At 38.9% G+C, this 16,192-nt stretch overlaps 2 protein-coding genes across 3 annotated transcripts; both read right to left on the reverse strand.

Moving 5' to 3' along the window:
* Positions 1-183: 183 nt before the first annotated feature.
* usp21 (ubiquitin specific peptidase 21) lies at positions 184-8,004 on the reverse strand. The gene is made up of 11 exons (XM_042492400.2): positions 7,055-8,004; positions 6,535-6,591; positions 5,392-5,509; positions 5,186-5,300; positions 4,841-4,960; positions 4,680-4,744; positions 4,398-4,585; positions 2,539-2,617; positions 2,342-2,449; positions 1,540-1,654; positions 184-1,384 (listed from the first exon to the last, which is right to left on the reverse strand). The coding sequence occupies exons 1-11, from the start codon at positions 7,208-7,210 to the stop codon at positions 1,291-1,293; spliced, it is 1,215 nt and encodes a 404-aa protein (XP_042348334.2). The 5' UTR covers positions 7,211-8,004; the 3' UTR covers positions 184-1,290.
* Positions 8,005-8,145: 141 nt separating this feature from the next.
* arhgef3l (Rho guanine nucleotide exchange factor (GEF) 3, like) lies at positions 8,146-15,688 on the reverse strand. Of its 2 annotated transcripts, XM_042492392.2 has the most exons (13): positions 15,551-15,688; positions 15,120-15,168; positions 14,968-15,018; positions 14,308-14,364; positions 14,031-14,138; positions 13,107-13,265; positions 12,717-12,779; positions 12,514-12,610; positions 11,237-11,313; positions 10,777-11,034; positions 9,898-10,068; positions 9,336-9,528; positions 8,146-8,647 (listed from the first exon to the last, which is right to left on the reverse strand). In XM_042492392.2, the coding sequence occupies exons 1-13, from the start codon at positions 15,586-15,588 to the stop codon at positions 8,397-8,399; spliced, it is 1,572 nt and encodes a 523-aa protein (XP_042348326.1). In that variant the 5' UTR covers positions 15,589-15,688; the 3' UTR covers positions 8,146-8,396. The 2 variants fall into 2 exon arrangements, with proteins under 2 accessions (XP_042348326.1, XP_042348327.1); XM_042492393.2 differs by lacking the exon at positions 14,968-15,018.
* Positions 15,689-16,192: the final 504 nt, after the last annotated feature.

Consider the following 16,192-nt stretch of genomic DNA (forward strand, 5'->3'; position numbering starts at 1 on the left):
TTTGTTTGGCATATTTGTTAATGTTTATCGTATTATTCACTGAGTTCCTGCCTTTGCTTTGTCTGTCAAAGCACTTTGTAAACAACTGTTTTTAAAGGTGCTATACAAATAAAGTTATTATTAGTCATTTTAAAAATAATAGTGTGGTCTGTGACTTAACTTGATTTAAAAGTTCAACTCTGATCATCATTCATTGGTCTTTATTGAAGTTTTCAAATATCAACAAGGGACTGTTTGTTATTTATAAGAGAGAAGGGGGTACTGTAAAACAGGGGAGGCACTTCATTTAACCCTAAATGGACATTTTTGTATTTATTTTTAAATACTCTAAGAACTCAAAACCCTGCAGAGGTATATTTTCTATAATAAAATCTAGAAAATCACACCATATATCATTAGCTCATACAGTTTGCATTTTTCTCTGAGTAAATCAGGGAGGCTCAAGGGAAAATATTTGCAGCTCAGGGGAGAGTCAGGATATTTAAAAAAATAAATCAATAATGAAGTCACACCCCAGCCTTCCCCTTACTCTGATAAATAAAGTACAATCCCTAATGCAATACATTCAACTGTGTAGACTCAAAAGTAAAAAATCAAATATATATACATATATGAATATATAGGCCTATATACACATATAATTATAACTCAGTTAAAGGGAATATTTAGCCCATTTTAAAGTTTTCAAGGTTGAGGGTTAACTGTCTACATGGAAGAAAAGTGACCAGTAAAAAAATAAAGTCAGCATATATGTACATAGCATAGGCTACAGATATTTACATAGGAATTAAAGCAAAGGACATTTTCACAAAACTGTCAAATGAAAGTCCCATGTCACAATTGTGCCATCAAATGTTGCCTAATTTCTATTCCACCCAAGATTTATCCTTTTTTATGTGGGTTTATGTTGCATCACAAGCATGAATGACAATTATCTTACATTAAGAGCTCTGCATCAAGTACACCACTCACTCCTGCCTGAGAAGTGGGGCACAGAGACTCTTAAGGCTGCAGTGTGTCTGAGCTCCCTCAGCTCTCTCACTGAGACACTTCAAAAGCATCACCATGATTCAGGAGGGGACGTCGCCTCTTCAAATCCTCCCTAAAGCAAGCATGGCTCCTCTCTCCTCCTCCTCCTCCTCCTCCTCAGAGTTTATTTAAGGGCATGCTCATTGAGTTTGCGCCGTTCATAGATGCCACAGAGTTACAGCACTGCTGCTTCAATTTGTTTCTAGGGACACTGGAGGTAAAGTCTCTCTGATTGGCTGCTGGGCTCAGCCAGTCTCGGGTCTATTTCCTGACGGTGGTGGTGCTGTTGCTGCGCTGGTAGAACAGCACATAGGCTTGATTGGTCTGAAGCTGGTTCTCAGAGACTGGAGTCACACTGTAGGTGGGCAGATGGAGAGTAATCATGAGAAACAGCTCCAGGAATACATAGTAGGTGTCTCAATGCAGATAGACAGTGGAGTTTTGTGATGATGCAGTTTACAGAGCATTGCATTTTAGAATAAAATAATTTGGGTGCAGGGCGAGTCTCACCTGGAGTCATTGTAGAAGCACCAACCATTTTCATCTGAACAGCAGGCTGTGTAGTGACCCATGTTCACCGTCCCAGCATGGTTACATATTGCATATAAATCATACAGAACTGGACCTGTGGAGACAAACAGGCAGATGAGGATAATTTCAGTTTTCCAAGTTTGCAGATTATTGAATCATATACCTGTTATCAGAAATTGTCTTCATCTATGAGGTTCATAAAATGACTAAAAATATCAAATTAACCCTTTTGAAACCTGAGCAATTTGGCTTGATTTCTTTCAAAAACATGGGAAAAGGCAGTGAACAGCTTAACAAGAAATGGCCCAAAAATATGTGAGAAATTAGTAAAATGATACAAGAAAATTACCTAAAAATAAGTTTTTAAAAAAAAAAAGCAACGTAAAAAAAACAAAAGGAGACAAGAAAATTACGTTGAGGAATTACAAAAATGAAATTTTTTTTTTTTTTTAATTTATTTATTTTTTGGTAACAATATTTTTAAACATACATGGATTATAAATAGTTTCCTGGGCATTTCTTTTCTTTTTTGGATAGTATCAAATAATCTCCCCTAAGAAGATTATTATTATTTCCAAGTAATTTTCTTTTTAATTTTTTTTTTTTTTTTTTTTTGTCTTGTCTTTGAACCATGTTTGGAAAAAAAATCAAACCAACTTCCTCAGGTTCATAGGTTTAACAGACATGGTTGACTGAAGTATGCATGTAAGAGAAGATAATGCACAGTTGGTGTTAGAAATGAGACTAAGATAAACTGAGAGAAAAGTTTAAGCTGTTTTACCACAGTCAACAGGCCCGTAGCGTCCAAGGTCCAGTTTGGTGAGCGGGAAGGACACATATACTGTGCTTTTACTGATAGACCACCGTGATGTCGTAAAACGGTTGAGATCTGATTGAGACTGTTAAGTATCATCATAACTTCCAGCATAAAAAAACACTAACATTAATATTCTAAGTAAGAGTTGTTGCCAAGGATACGGATCACAATAACTTGGGGAAACCTCTGGATGGAAAGCCGCTTGGTGCACTCTGTATGCCTGTTACATCTCTCACACATCTGAAATACACATCACAAACACACATACACTTTAACATTTTAAAACATTTGCAAATGCACAACATCGGATTTGTATAAATCACTTGAAACTCAACCACATAAACACTCTCAATAAATCCCTTTGTATTTCCTGTTGGACAGTTTTGGGTGTTTGTGAATGACATCAACTGACAGAAAGTAGTGTTGGGGAGTAGAGAACTGCATGTAATTAAACTCATAGTTATATACATTTTGCAGTAGCTTTTTAAAAAAATTTTTTTACTACTCCTGTTTAGAAAATACTTTCTAAGTAGCTTTAGTTAACCAAACTAGATTTCTTCATTGAATAGCTTTGCTGCACTTCAACTTCTTCTTCTTGGTAGCTTACCCAACACTTTCAGGAAGTGAACGTGGATCCAAGCTCTTGCCTTGTAATGCAGTTCTAGTGAAATGGTCTATTACAGCTTTATTGAGCCATATATCAACTATTCCAATGTTGTTTTTTGATCTACTAACTCATCCTGACTTCCATTTATTTTGAATGATATTTTTACTCATTCTCAAGGCCTTCTCAAGGAAGGCCTTGAGAATGGTAGTCAGTGCACTGTGAGTGTTAAATTTATGAGCTATTCATAACAGTAATACATTGACCACATGTAATTATTTATATTCTCAGACCTTCATTCATATCCCATGGTCTTCAAAAATATAGTGGACAGTTCCCTCTCTCTACAACAATTTGAAATCAAATGCAAAATAATATATGTCTTCATTGTATATGTCAACAAGACTAGACTGAAAAAAACCCCATCTAATTTACAATTATTTATTGATAACATTTTAACATTTTCTTGTTTTTAATTGTAAGTTTTAACTTTTATGTTTCTGTTACCTGCTGTTTTTTTTGTTTGTCTCATATTGTCTGATGTTTATGATTTAATTGAACTGTTTTGTACTGACACTGTATAAGCGTGTGAGCTTCCTTCTTCTCTCTGCACATGTCAAGAGTGCTGCAGGAATAAGTTCTAAAACCCAGAAATGTGTTTGCATTTTAACACTCCCGCTTCCCTAACCTCAAAGTCAATGGGTTTTTGGTTAGATGCCTGAAATAAGGTCTGTGGTTAACACAAGCTTAAGAGACTTTAACATTTTGTTCTACGACATAAATACGTCAAAAGATACCACACTAGTAAAGTGTGAAGCTTTATGTGTCTCAAAAAAGGTGGTTGTTAACAAGTGGCTATATAAGGCTACAGAACATCTTCACACCGAACACAGCTTTACACACTCGTTGTGGTTCATTTAAAATCTAACTTTAGCTTTTTACTCATGGTGATTGCACCTATGCTTCAGAAGTCATAAAAGTGAAGTTCATTTGTGAAGATTATCTAACTGAACAAAGTATGTAAGTATCATAAATCTTTTTTTTTTGCCACAGAGTTTGTTTTCTGCAGTGATCCAAAATACAATGGAAAAATCACATAGGCTTCCTGTTGAGGTAACCAGGATGACTTTAACCTCTGGGCTGAATTACAAATAGATCTCATCCTTGCAGCACTCTATTGATGCTCTGTACTGTTATTGTATTTCTTTCATTGTCTTAAATTGTGCTTACATATATATAAAGATTAAAGTAAAAATAATGAGATTAAATTATTAAAGGTATATATCATAAAAAAATCACTTTGGGACTAAACCTTTCCCAACTCACAGTATTCCTGTAACTGACCTTTGACCCCAAAATTAGAAACACACTGGTGGATTGTAATTCACCGATTTTTAACTCTCTGTGTGAACTTACTGGTGAGTTCTCCTTATCTAGTTTCTCCTCCTGAGAGAAGAGGTCCAGGCACTCTCTCAGCGTCACCTCCCCACCAGAACTCCTCTTGGGGATGGGCAGCGACAGATCACAGAACACATCAAATGTGTTGGAGTAGTGGGAGCACACGGAGCAGTGCAGCGAGCTCCTTAGCTGGCCTGAGAACAGGTCTGCGAGAGGAGGAATTATCAGCAAGTTGTCTTCAGTGGATTTTTATAATGCAAGTGTGTCTGACAGATCACCATGACTGGATCATCTCCTCACCTACTATTTTGCTGTCATCTCTCTCCAAGTGCTTCTTCCACATGGCAGCAGCCTCTTCCGAAATCCTATGGGAGGGCAAGAGATGAGGGAAAGACAGATGTGGTCAGATGAAGGAAATGAAAACATCAAGAACAGATTCTTTTCCACATACACATACACACCTAAACCTGGCAAATTTTTGTTCAGGCTCCTTCACCGGTCTTCGGACGTAAGGTCTGCGGTTGATTTCTGTGTGCAGTTTGTCCAATAGGAACCTGAGGAACTCCTGTGCATCCTGTTGACTGGGGACAGACAAAGACATCTTCATGTCACTGTTATATGCAGCTTTTTCTACACAGGGCTCAACTTCAAAACCAAACATGTCGGAACAAAGCAGAAAATAAACTGAAATCAGTCACAGCTCCTCTTTTGTCCTTGTAGCAGTTGTGCTGCTGATACAGATATGGATATATCAATGCACTGCATTCAAATTTCATTGAGAGAAAAAACATCATCTCTATTCTCACCTGTATCCACTGAAGTAAGGCACAGCTTCTTTAAAAATATTGTAAAACTGCCGTGGGTTTACAACTGTGTCCCCTTCATTTACATCCCAAAGGCCCGACAGCACCTGAGAAAAAGCTGGCACAGGAAGACACGGAGTAATAAGCAAAGATGAAAACATAATCATAGGCAGAGGAGGGAACAGCGAGAGAGAGAGAACAGAGAGTACCTTCCATGAGTTTAGCCTCTTCTTTGGAGAACTTTTCATTCCTGTAGGACTTGAGGAGGCTGTAGTCCCGTAGGCCACGTGTGTGAGACAAACACTGCACAACTGCGTTCAGGAAACACTTAAGTTGGAGGCCAAGAACAGAGGGATATGAGCATGTTTATGGGGGAAAATTCAAGCAATTCTTGAAGTATTTCTCAAAAGTACTTTGCTTAAAGGTCCAGTGTGTAAGATTTAGGGGATTTAGTGGCATCCAGCAGTGAGGATTGCAGATTGCAACTAGCTGAAACTTCTCCCACATATCATTCCTACACTGTTCACTGTTCGGGAGTTTTTTTACCAGGTGGCTGATGCGAAACATAAAAAGTCCTATCTAGAGTCAGGTTACTGTAGAAACATGACAGTGCGACATGGTGATCTCCGTGGGCGAAGACCCTGTGTAGATATATACGGTTTATTCTAATATAACTAAAACACAACTATTCTTATTTTCAGGTGAAAACAGAGCTCTCCATTGAATTTTTTCTGTAGGCTGATGCAGAAGTTAGCATCATCCTGGTTCCCTTGTCAAAAAGCCTGTGCAACTTTTCTATTGGATTTTGGATTATTGCAGGAAATAAGATCTGTGGTAGACAAAAGTACTTACATGTTTTGTTTAGCAAGATAATATTACAAATGAATACTGCTTTCAGGATTTTCTAAGTGTAAATGCTATCGCCAGAAGTAAAAAGCTAACATTAGGCTATCAACAAACTATACCACAGAAGCATTATGATGACGCATGATGACACTCTGCAGTCTGCCCTTTTTAAGACAGATAAAAGCTTCAAATTTCCCAAGTATGGGTATTTACTGAATATGTTCTTTGTCGCAGCACAAAATGTTAGTCTCTTAAGCTCGTCTTAAATACAGGCCTTATCTTGGGCATCTAACTAAAAATCCTTTAAAAAAAACAATAACTTTAAGACAAGGAAATTGGGATGCAAAAACATTAACTTAATTTGGGGTTTTTGGACTCACTCCTGGAGCATTCTATTCTATGTACTAAAGAAAGCATGCATATTACATTATATTCCATTTCTGCCAGTATATCCCCCTTATTCCTACACACTGGACCTTTATTGCATAGCATTCATTAACACTTACTGTGTTTCCTATGTTTCTAAGGCCAACTCTTCCACTTCCTATGGAGAGTTGCTCTTTCTGAAAAAGACACATGAAGGTATTGACTCAAATTCCTGACTGGTTACATATGCAAGAGCACAGCCTACATGTGGCTGACAGCGTGTGTGCCCTACTATTTGACCCCTGCGCTGTCGGTACAACATGTTACTGTCTGTGTGCCTTGACCCTTTGCGCCGTGTCAGTGTGTGCACAGAATTGGTGGGACAGATTTAGCCTTCTTATCCCATTAACATAACAAGAGAGGCTAAAACGATGTCAGCCTGAAACATTCATCCTATTAGAGACCAAGGAGTGCTGACAGGTGCTTAAACACGTGTGTTTGTGTGTGTACTCTAAATTAATTCCTTTACACAAGCTCTCTATCTGTGCTTGTCTTAAGAGAGCCCAATAAACTCCACATTAAGAATAAACTGTTAAGACCACCAAACTTCAAGGGTTGAGCATAAATTAAAGGTTTCATGCAAAGTTGTGTTTTGCGCACCTCATTGTCAGCAACCAGAAGTAGGCCCATCAGGGAGGTGTAGAGGACAGACTGGGAGATGTCGGCCGTCTCTCTCTGGAGGCCGTTCTGGGAGACAAGGGTTCGACACAGGGCCTCACAAGAGCGCTCAACGTTGACACCGCTGGCTCCAGGCATCCTTTTTTACCGATACACCTCAGAAGTGTCTACCACTTCAGACAGAAGGGCTTCCCAAACTTGGCAGGTTGCAACCCCTCTGTGTTTTTCACATGCAGTGTCAAAGGTGAGCAGAACGTGGTAGTTCACAAGCTTCCTGAGGGAAAGAGTCTTTTTTTTACAGGCAAGTGATGATGTCATTCACAGCTGAGTGGAAAAGGACAGGATTGATTTGTGAATGAGTTTCCTTTTAAAGTAAGTCCTTAGCATAAATAGATCAAGTTGATCCACCTTGGCTTGCAATTCCCTTGTGTAATTACAGCACTAAGGATAGATCGGAAAGTCAAGGTCTGACAGAGACTGAATTAATCCAGATATATTACCCTCAGGGCACAAATTTACAAAAAGATGTGATTTCTGGAGATCTCACCTCAATGTTCATTGATTAAAGAGTCAAACATAAACCAAGAATCAGAAAATGCAAAATCTCACAACCAATCTATATTCCGTTATCAAAGCTGACTCTGCATTGTTGTTGCTGCCACATGCAGGTAAAAGGTAAAATCCTGCAAACAAAGTTACTTTGCAAACAATTACTGACAAAAATTAGCAATAGCAAATAAACAGAGCAGAGTTGGACTCACCTGATCGCTTGGTCACTCTATCTGTGGACAAACTGTCCCAACCAAACTGTTCCCATCACCTGCTGAGCTGTTAAAAATGCATAAGGGGACGTCTACTGTTTCACTGTGTGTCTGTTTGCTAGGACTGAAAGTCTACCTCTCTCCCCTGCCCTGTCACCGGTGTCAGAGAGAGAGAGAGAGAGAGAGAGAAAGGGAGAGAGAAAGGGGGAGAGAGGGAGGGAGGATAATCATCACTAATCTTTTTCTTTGTGGATCTTGTTGGCTATACTTAGACATGCCTTTGTGTACTTTGAGTACATGAGTGCCTTATAACAGCTTTTAAGTGTCAGTTTATTTAAAAAAAACAAAAACAAGATTTTACAGTTTCACAAATTCACATTCAGTAATACTGCTCTCCACCTGTACAGTCATGCAATCCATCAGCAAATGCAACAACAGACTAAATCCATGTATGAAATTCAAAGTACAATCATCTTTCACAAACTGTCCATGTTTTATTCTCTCCAATGTCAATGTACAGATCTGCAGACACTCCCCAGGCCTCCTGATCAGCAGTCTGACAGTCAGCGACTGGTATGGTCTGCCATCTCTGTGTCCGAGCTGAGGCTGAGCTCGGCTATGTGATACAGGGCAGGATCAGGGTGATGAGGGGACAACTGCGACTGGCTGGTCTGAGCGGTCCTGTCCCGCGACTGGACGATGGCTTGGCGCAGACAAGTGATCCACTGCTGCTTGCTGAAGGAGTCGTTGGCCTGCAGGCTGTAGGGGTGAGCTTTGGAGCGCCCTCTGCTGCTCACACGGAAACAGTTCTTCACTGGGAGAGACAGAGGAAGAGGAGGAGGAAGGAAAATGAGTGGAAGCAAAGTTGTAGGTTCCATTCAAACTTACTAGGTGGAGTAGATGCCTTTTTCTCAATCATTGGGTGTAGTTTTAGCATCAGTTTAACTCATTTTTTTCCTCCCTTCAATGGCAAACATTAAACAAAAGGTTTTAAAAAATCCTGAAATTAAGTTTGCATTGATAAAGTATGTAGCCTATATATTACCGTTTTGCTGAAACGATTGATTATGTAATCGATCTGCACAACATTAAACATCATCAGTTTTGTTCACCAAGTAATATATAAGTCATTCATCTAGGATACCAACTCTTTGCTGGTTAAAAGGGAAATTCAACCATAAATGAAAAATACATATTTCTACAATCTAGACTGATAAATAACATCTCAGGTAGGAGGTAAAATATATTTTTTTAAATTTTGGGGTAAACTGTCCCTTTAATGCATTTTTACTTGAATAATTTGATGATTTCCCTCTTTTATATGATTTCAAATTGAATATTTATGAGTTTTGGGCTGTTGCTCGGACTAAAAAAAATGTCAGTGATGCCTTGTGAACGTGAAATTGTCATGGGTGTTTTTTTATTATTATTTGTAGTTTAATCTATTGATATATAATGATCTGTAATGAATATAGATATTAAATTTAATATGTATATGTTACCTTTATCATTTCCTCCTGTGAAGGCTCCCCTGAAGGTGCCCCCGCCAGCAGCCTCCCCATCTGGGATCTCCTCCAGATTTATCGAGGCATTGGGCAGAGGCTGTCTGTACACATTGAACACCTGACCTCCCTCTCTGTCCTCCCCCGGCCTGGTCAGCACCAATGCCAGCTCAAACAGGAATACATGCAGACGCTGACACAGGAGACATACACAAAAAGAGAGAGATATGACTTCACGAGAATATTTACATCAATATTCAAACAGTCATTAAGAGAATTTAAATGAAAAACGCATTTATATATATTATTCGCATATTATTTTTTGTCAGGGTCACAAAACAAGAAGATGATACGAATATAGAGTAAGACAAGGATTATATAAACGGTCTAAGATTAAAAATCTATTCTGTGGCAGAGAAAAGCAAAGGTCTGCAAATATGTGGATCCACCCTGCCTTAGAGGACCCTTTTCAGTTAAGATACAAAGATATTAACAACCTCATGAGAACCAAAGCTCAATCAAAGGAAGTTTAGAGTTGTTAAACATAACAGAGAGCTGCTACCTGGCCCTTATTGTTCTTGAGCTCTCCGTGGCAGTAGAGGAAGCGGGACAGCTGGATCTCTGGTAGTCTCTGACTCTCTTCGAGGTAAGTAAGACCTCGCCTGTAGAACTGACACTCCGCCTCTCCCGTCTTCTTGTTCACCTCTGCCACGATGCTCTGGATCAGCTCCAACTGAATACGACAAAAGCAGTCTTACACAAAGTGGATATATTTTTTGCATCATTATGGTGATGAGGAAAGTGTGCCACCTCCACTATCTGAGATCTGATCTGGGTTGTGATTAGGACACAGCTCCTATTTCATATATTTAAGCAAATGGTAAGTGAACATATGTAGTATGCTTCCTATGATGGTATCTTTTTTTTTTTTTTTTTTTAATATGAGCCTTTTATGCCTACAGAAAAAGACTTCAGGCATATCAAATGCAGAAGTGGTAAAGGTGACTGGAGGTTTTTTATTTTATAAAATAATGATCGCTTGCTGCCATTTGGAGGCGCCAATGTGCAAAATATTTTACATTTTTTTAAGACAGTGTTAGCTCAAATCAAATGTCTGGACTTTACACAATTGCAGTCTGATAGATATCAAAATATATATTAAAAAGACACCTAAAACCCATTGAGCCTACATGTACAATATTTGTATGGTATTGACTGATATTTGAACAGTCCAACACTAATAATTTGGATAAGTATGTTGTAATCCAGATTTGGTGAGACAAAAATTGATTTTCATGCTACTAACAATGCAATGTGACCACCTACAGGGTTATAAAAATAATTAAATGAGTGTCATTAAATAATTAGGGTTTTTTTGTGTGTAGAAAACATTATATTAGCAAATTTTGAGGAAACTCAAAGCAGTGTAACACTGACTCACAGCATCAGGCAGTGTGTCCTCATCTGGGTGCTCTGAAGGTGTGCACTTCTGTATCTCTTTCAACAAAAGAGGGTATTTGACCAAACGGCTTCGAGGGAGATCCAGGAAGTTCCACAGGTCCAGTTTCCTGCTGAACGAAGACTCCTGACACAAGCGCAGGAAGTGCTCCACTCTTTTCTCTTGCTTTTTCTGGTCCAGCAGGGCTTTAGCCCCAACCTGGTTACAGCAGTATGTAACATAGGCCTCCAGGCAAGGGAACTGCAGAGAGGAGGAAGAGGGGAGGAGAAAAGGAGCAATTTGTAGTCAGATAAAAGCAGAGAGACGCACACAGACTGAACTCTGTGACTCTAGTTTAGAGAGGAACATAACAGAGTAAATGCAGGAACTAGAGAAAGTGAAGGTGGGTTGTGCCCTTTCCTCTTCTTCTCTCTCAGTCCTTGGTTTCCATGGTAATGCTCACCCAGTTCATCAGAGTAGGCCCCACCTCTCCGACCGTCTTCTCTGATCCCCGCAGCCGCTCAAGACGACTCAGAAGATCTGTTATGAAATAAAGACAGAACACTCAAACTGTTCATTCCTTATTGATTTCTGCAGACTGGATGTCAGACAAACTTCACATTAAACTCATTCAACCTCCTTTGCTTAAAATAGCATCATTAGTAAACTCTTTCTCATTCATAACACACAACCACAAGTGAATGAATGAGCACTCGCCTTGAGTGGCTTTACACACTTGCTTTTAGGGCTGTAATTAAAATCAGTTTTACAACACTTATAACAGAAATATATCACCATGGTAAATGAATGCAAAATCTATAGAAATAACTTTTTGTTTTGCATTTTATCAAAGGAAACTCCTAGTTATAGCAAAAACTTCAATAAAATGGTTTGAAAAATATATTTTTTAATCATTATTTTGTACATAGAACACATTCCACCCCTGTTTGATTACATAAGGATGGGTGCATTTGACTTTTTTTTCATTTAGTATGGGCTTGCATTAAAGTAAAGGGTGTTATGGGTTCCCTGGGATGCATATGATCATTGGCTTGAGTGTTCATTGGAATCCTGCAATGTGCCTTTTGAATAACACTGTTGAAGGAAACTGATCCAAACACAAACAAAAAAAATCAACAACCGCATGCATGAAGCTAAATCACTGATTGCAATAAATAGGAAAGACGCAGATCAGCTGAAAGACTGACTGTGGCTTTAAATATTCCTAGAGACGATCTCCACTGAGGGAGCTGTGCCTTATATTTCTGAAGTTCATAATGAGAGACAATTGTGTAAGGGCAAACTGGACATTGTTTGTAAAATACCTACCTTTCCCCGAACCTTGAATCTTGATGAACAGTCCATATTTCCTTTTTATATTACTCTATTGGATAGATGGTTTGAACTATACTTTATTTTATTAATAATAATGATAATAATAATAATATTAATAAAACAACAACTACTACTAATATTCTGTTTTTTTCATTTATATTTTATACTTTATCGCACCATGAATAGGTATGTAAGTTAATAATGCTGTTTCTTTTCTTTTTTAAAATTTGTTAAGAAAGTCAATACAAATTCAAGTTTAAAAAAGAAAATACTTTGAGTTATTCATTTGGACCTTACAGTGTGACACGGAAAGAGTCATTTTCTCTCAGCTCTTCTTGCCTTATACATGGTTAGGATATGAGAAGGTTGAAAATAGGGGTGTGCGAAAGCACACAGATGGTTTACCTTGATGGAGAGGAATGAGGGAGTCCAGTGTACCAAAGATCTGTCCAAGCTCACTCTCTGTCATTATGTCCAGCTTCAGCATGGGCTCATAGTACACCTGGCAGCACACAAAGCAAAGGTAAGGGAAGAATAAATGCAGTATAGAAAGCTGTTCTGATATAAAGTTGAAATACTTCAAAAGCTATTGTTTCATGGATGAGCACCTTTTTGACCAGACTGAGATCTTCAATGAGTTGTCTCTCTCCCTGAGTCAGCTCATAGATCACCTGCAGAAGAGTCCAAACAGTTCAGCAACTGGACATGAGGATGAAGCACAGACACGAATGCAAACACATGCTTGCAAACACTGTGGTGACACAGATGGACAGCATGAGCTGTCACAGCTGATTGTTCAATAAAGGAAGTTGAGTCTCGAGTGCCAGCTCACATCCTCTTTCATACTCCCCTGCAGAGCTGCTTCACAGACATGAAGAAAAGGCAATAGTCACCCCGCCCACACTGCAACCACAGTTTGACCCACATACCCCCAAAAACACACTGCACTGTATAAAATACACCAGCAGAGAGCTTAGTTTCTGAATTAAAGTTAGCACCTCTTGCCGTTTGATCTCCTTTGCAGTGAGGTCATGACTCTCCACAGTGTCACTCCAGCATTGGCTGTTACGCCGGCGTGGATAAGACGAGGCCTTTGTGCGAGAGCGCAGGGGAGCCGGGGGCAAAGGTCGAGCCTCTGTGCGAAAACTAATAGACCGCTGTGAAAAGAGCAGAGTAAGTTAACGTCGTTAGCTATCATTTTGTATAACTACAGGTATACAGTGGTGGAAGAAGTATTCGGATCCTTTGCTTAAGTAAAAGTACTAATAACACATTGTGAAAATACTTCACTCCAATCAAAAGTCACTGCATTCAAAACCTCACTTAAGTGAATCTATGTAAGTATTATCAGCAGAATGTACTTAAAATATAAAAAGTAAAAGTACTAACTGTGCAGTAAAGTGTTCCCTGTCAGTGTTCTATCACTATGTATGATGTGTTGGATTAATATAACTACTGTTGATGTTTACGGCTGTGCTAATTTGATCTCCTTTACATACTGTCGGGTAGTTTATTCTATAGCAATGCATCATATTCTGTAAGATCGTCATATGTTTGTAGTGTGGCTGTCCTGTAAGAAAACACACATCTCAGGCAACTGGTCATAAGCATAGAAAAACAGCCATGTTTTCAGCTTTGTGATGATACGTGACTGATCCAAGAGGGTTTTTAAGTAACCGAACACTTCATCCTTCAGTTTATCTAAAAACTTCAAACTAAGTAAAGTAAATAAAGGGAATGTATTGCAGTATAAATTACAATATTTGCCTCTGCGATGTAGTAGAGCAGAAACACAGTTGTATGAAAGGGAAATACTCAAGTAAAGTGCTAGTATCTCGAATTTGTACTTGAGCATTGCACTCATGAAATGTTCTTAGATACTTTCCACCACTGCAGGTGTGTGTGTGTTTTTGCATTGTTACCGAAATGGACTGTCCAATGCGTTTCAGAGCAGGGGTCTTCACCGGCGTTATGACACCTGTTAGGCTGTTGGACTTCACCACAGGTTTGACCCTTTTATTACTGGGCTCCTTTAAGGAAATCAACATTCAAAATACCAAATCATGCTTTGATACGTGAACAAAATGGTCAAAAGTCTAACAGTATGGGTGATTCATCAAACTATTGCTGGCTGCACATTATAAGACTTTAAAACAACTCAGCGCACATCTGGCACGTGCAAAAGAGAAAACCCCTCACCTCTGAATCCCTCATGTGGTCAGAAGTCATCTCACCCTCCTCATCTTCCTCTTCATCCTGATAAAACATAACAGGTCACATACAACAGAATAAGCTGGAAGGGAGCTTGAGAAAGAGGTAAGAGAGTTCAGGAAAGAGAGATGTCGAGAGGGGTGAGATGTTGCATGGTGCAGATCTCTCATTTCCTGTGTGACTCTTTCAAAGAGGAAGAAGATTGAAACTGTGCCTCTGTAGTAAAATACAAGATGTCTGCCTGTTTTGTTTTTTTTTTTCCACTCTAACCACATCAGCTGCAAATATCCAGCGTCATATCAGAGTGAGAAGTACTCAAACACCGGCAAAAGAATTATCTGTTTGTGTGCTTATTATGATGTTTGTGATAAAGATGACAAGACAACTATGAAATGTAAAAGAATCCAGCAGCTGAAATGTGACAAAAATGTACAATATAAGCAACATTTAGAGGTTTATTGTGCATTCAGAGATTGTGTGGGTGCACAGCTGAACATAATGTTCACATCTGTCGTCAGCTCTGCACTCAGCATTGTGGTCACAAAGGTAAGGTTGACTAACTTCCGCTAGTAACAGAGAAACACAGACGAGAAAGACGTAAAGATGAAGAAGAGAGTTTTAATGGTGCGTGTCAGTTATTAAGCTCACCTCTGTGATTCTGATCACAGGGTCAGGGGCCGGGTCTTGTTTTCTCTTTTTCTAAAAGGCAAAAATGTATGTCTAATTAAGTTTCTTGGGTCTTTAGGAGAGTACCAATTGAAGTTTTAGATGCGTGTAAGAAAGTAGGTGGTGTGACTTACCCCAGCATGGTCACAGGAGATGGAGTACGTCTCTCCTGGTGCTGCAGACCTAAAAAGGGCAAAAGAACAAACATCAAACAAACATACACACATTTGATTTGTTTTACCGATCTAAAAAAAAAACAACAAAAAAAACAGCCTAAGTGGCTGAATGCATCCTAGTAGTTTGATCCTACATGACTAATTTGTTAGATCTGTGTCAGGTGGTAGAAATGTAGAAAAAGATTTTGAGTTCAGAGTCGGTCAGTCAGTAATATCAAAGAGTGAAGTTTATTTCCCATGATGCCAGATGTACTCAAAACCATTCATATTTCCTACATATTGTTTAATATTTTAAATATACTGTCCCATTGAACATGGTAATCCTTGCCCTAATAGTTTGTGGCACCTGAAGGTAGACAGATAAGGATGAATGTAAAAGACTGGCATACCAGGAAGTCCTTGTTTCACCAGTCTCCTCCACTTCCATCTTGTCTTCAATGCATCTTCACAGAAACATTACACATTCTCAAATTAAGAAAAGTTAAATAATCCAACTTCACGCCGGTCTTTCCTCAGTCGTTCCAGTAACAAATGGCGAGTTTACTGAAAGCTCAGAGTTCAGTGCAGTCCTTCCTCCTCACTTTCTTCCTCATCGCACACCCGACCACATCCTTTAGAGTTGCACATATTCATGTATCCGCTCTTCTCACAGAGGAGGGTTCAGAACTCGTCTCCATCGAACTTATCACTCAAAACTTGTTAACTGACAGAACTTTACACCACTCTGCAGACCAAAAGACCTGACTTTCGGTAACTAAAACACTGTGACAAAAGAGGAAGTGAGTTAACTTTTAACAGCAAACTATTCATCAAGTGCTCCTTTGAATAAGACAATCAACTATAGACACATTTGCAAAAGTAAAGTTGGAATCATTTTTGCAACTTCTGCAATAAAAGAAATCTGATTATGGGCTTTCATTGTAAATTCACAGGTAGGCGTTTAGCTTTTTCAGACTGTGCTTCCCGGATATGTTTTATAACGAAACTTCTCATGAAAGACAGACGCGGGTCAGACAGGAAAAACACATGAA

This window comes from Plectropomus leopardus, chromosome 9, assembly GCF_026936395.1.
Source record: "Plectropomus leopardus strain MGB_pleo_1.0 chromosome 9, ASM2693639v1, whole genome shotgun sequence".
Taxonomy (NCBI): Eukaryota; Metazoa; Chordata; class Actinopteri; order Perciformes; family Serranidae; genus Plectropomus; species Plectropomus leopardus.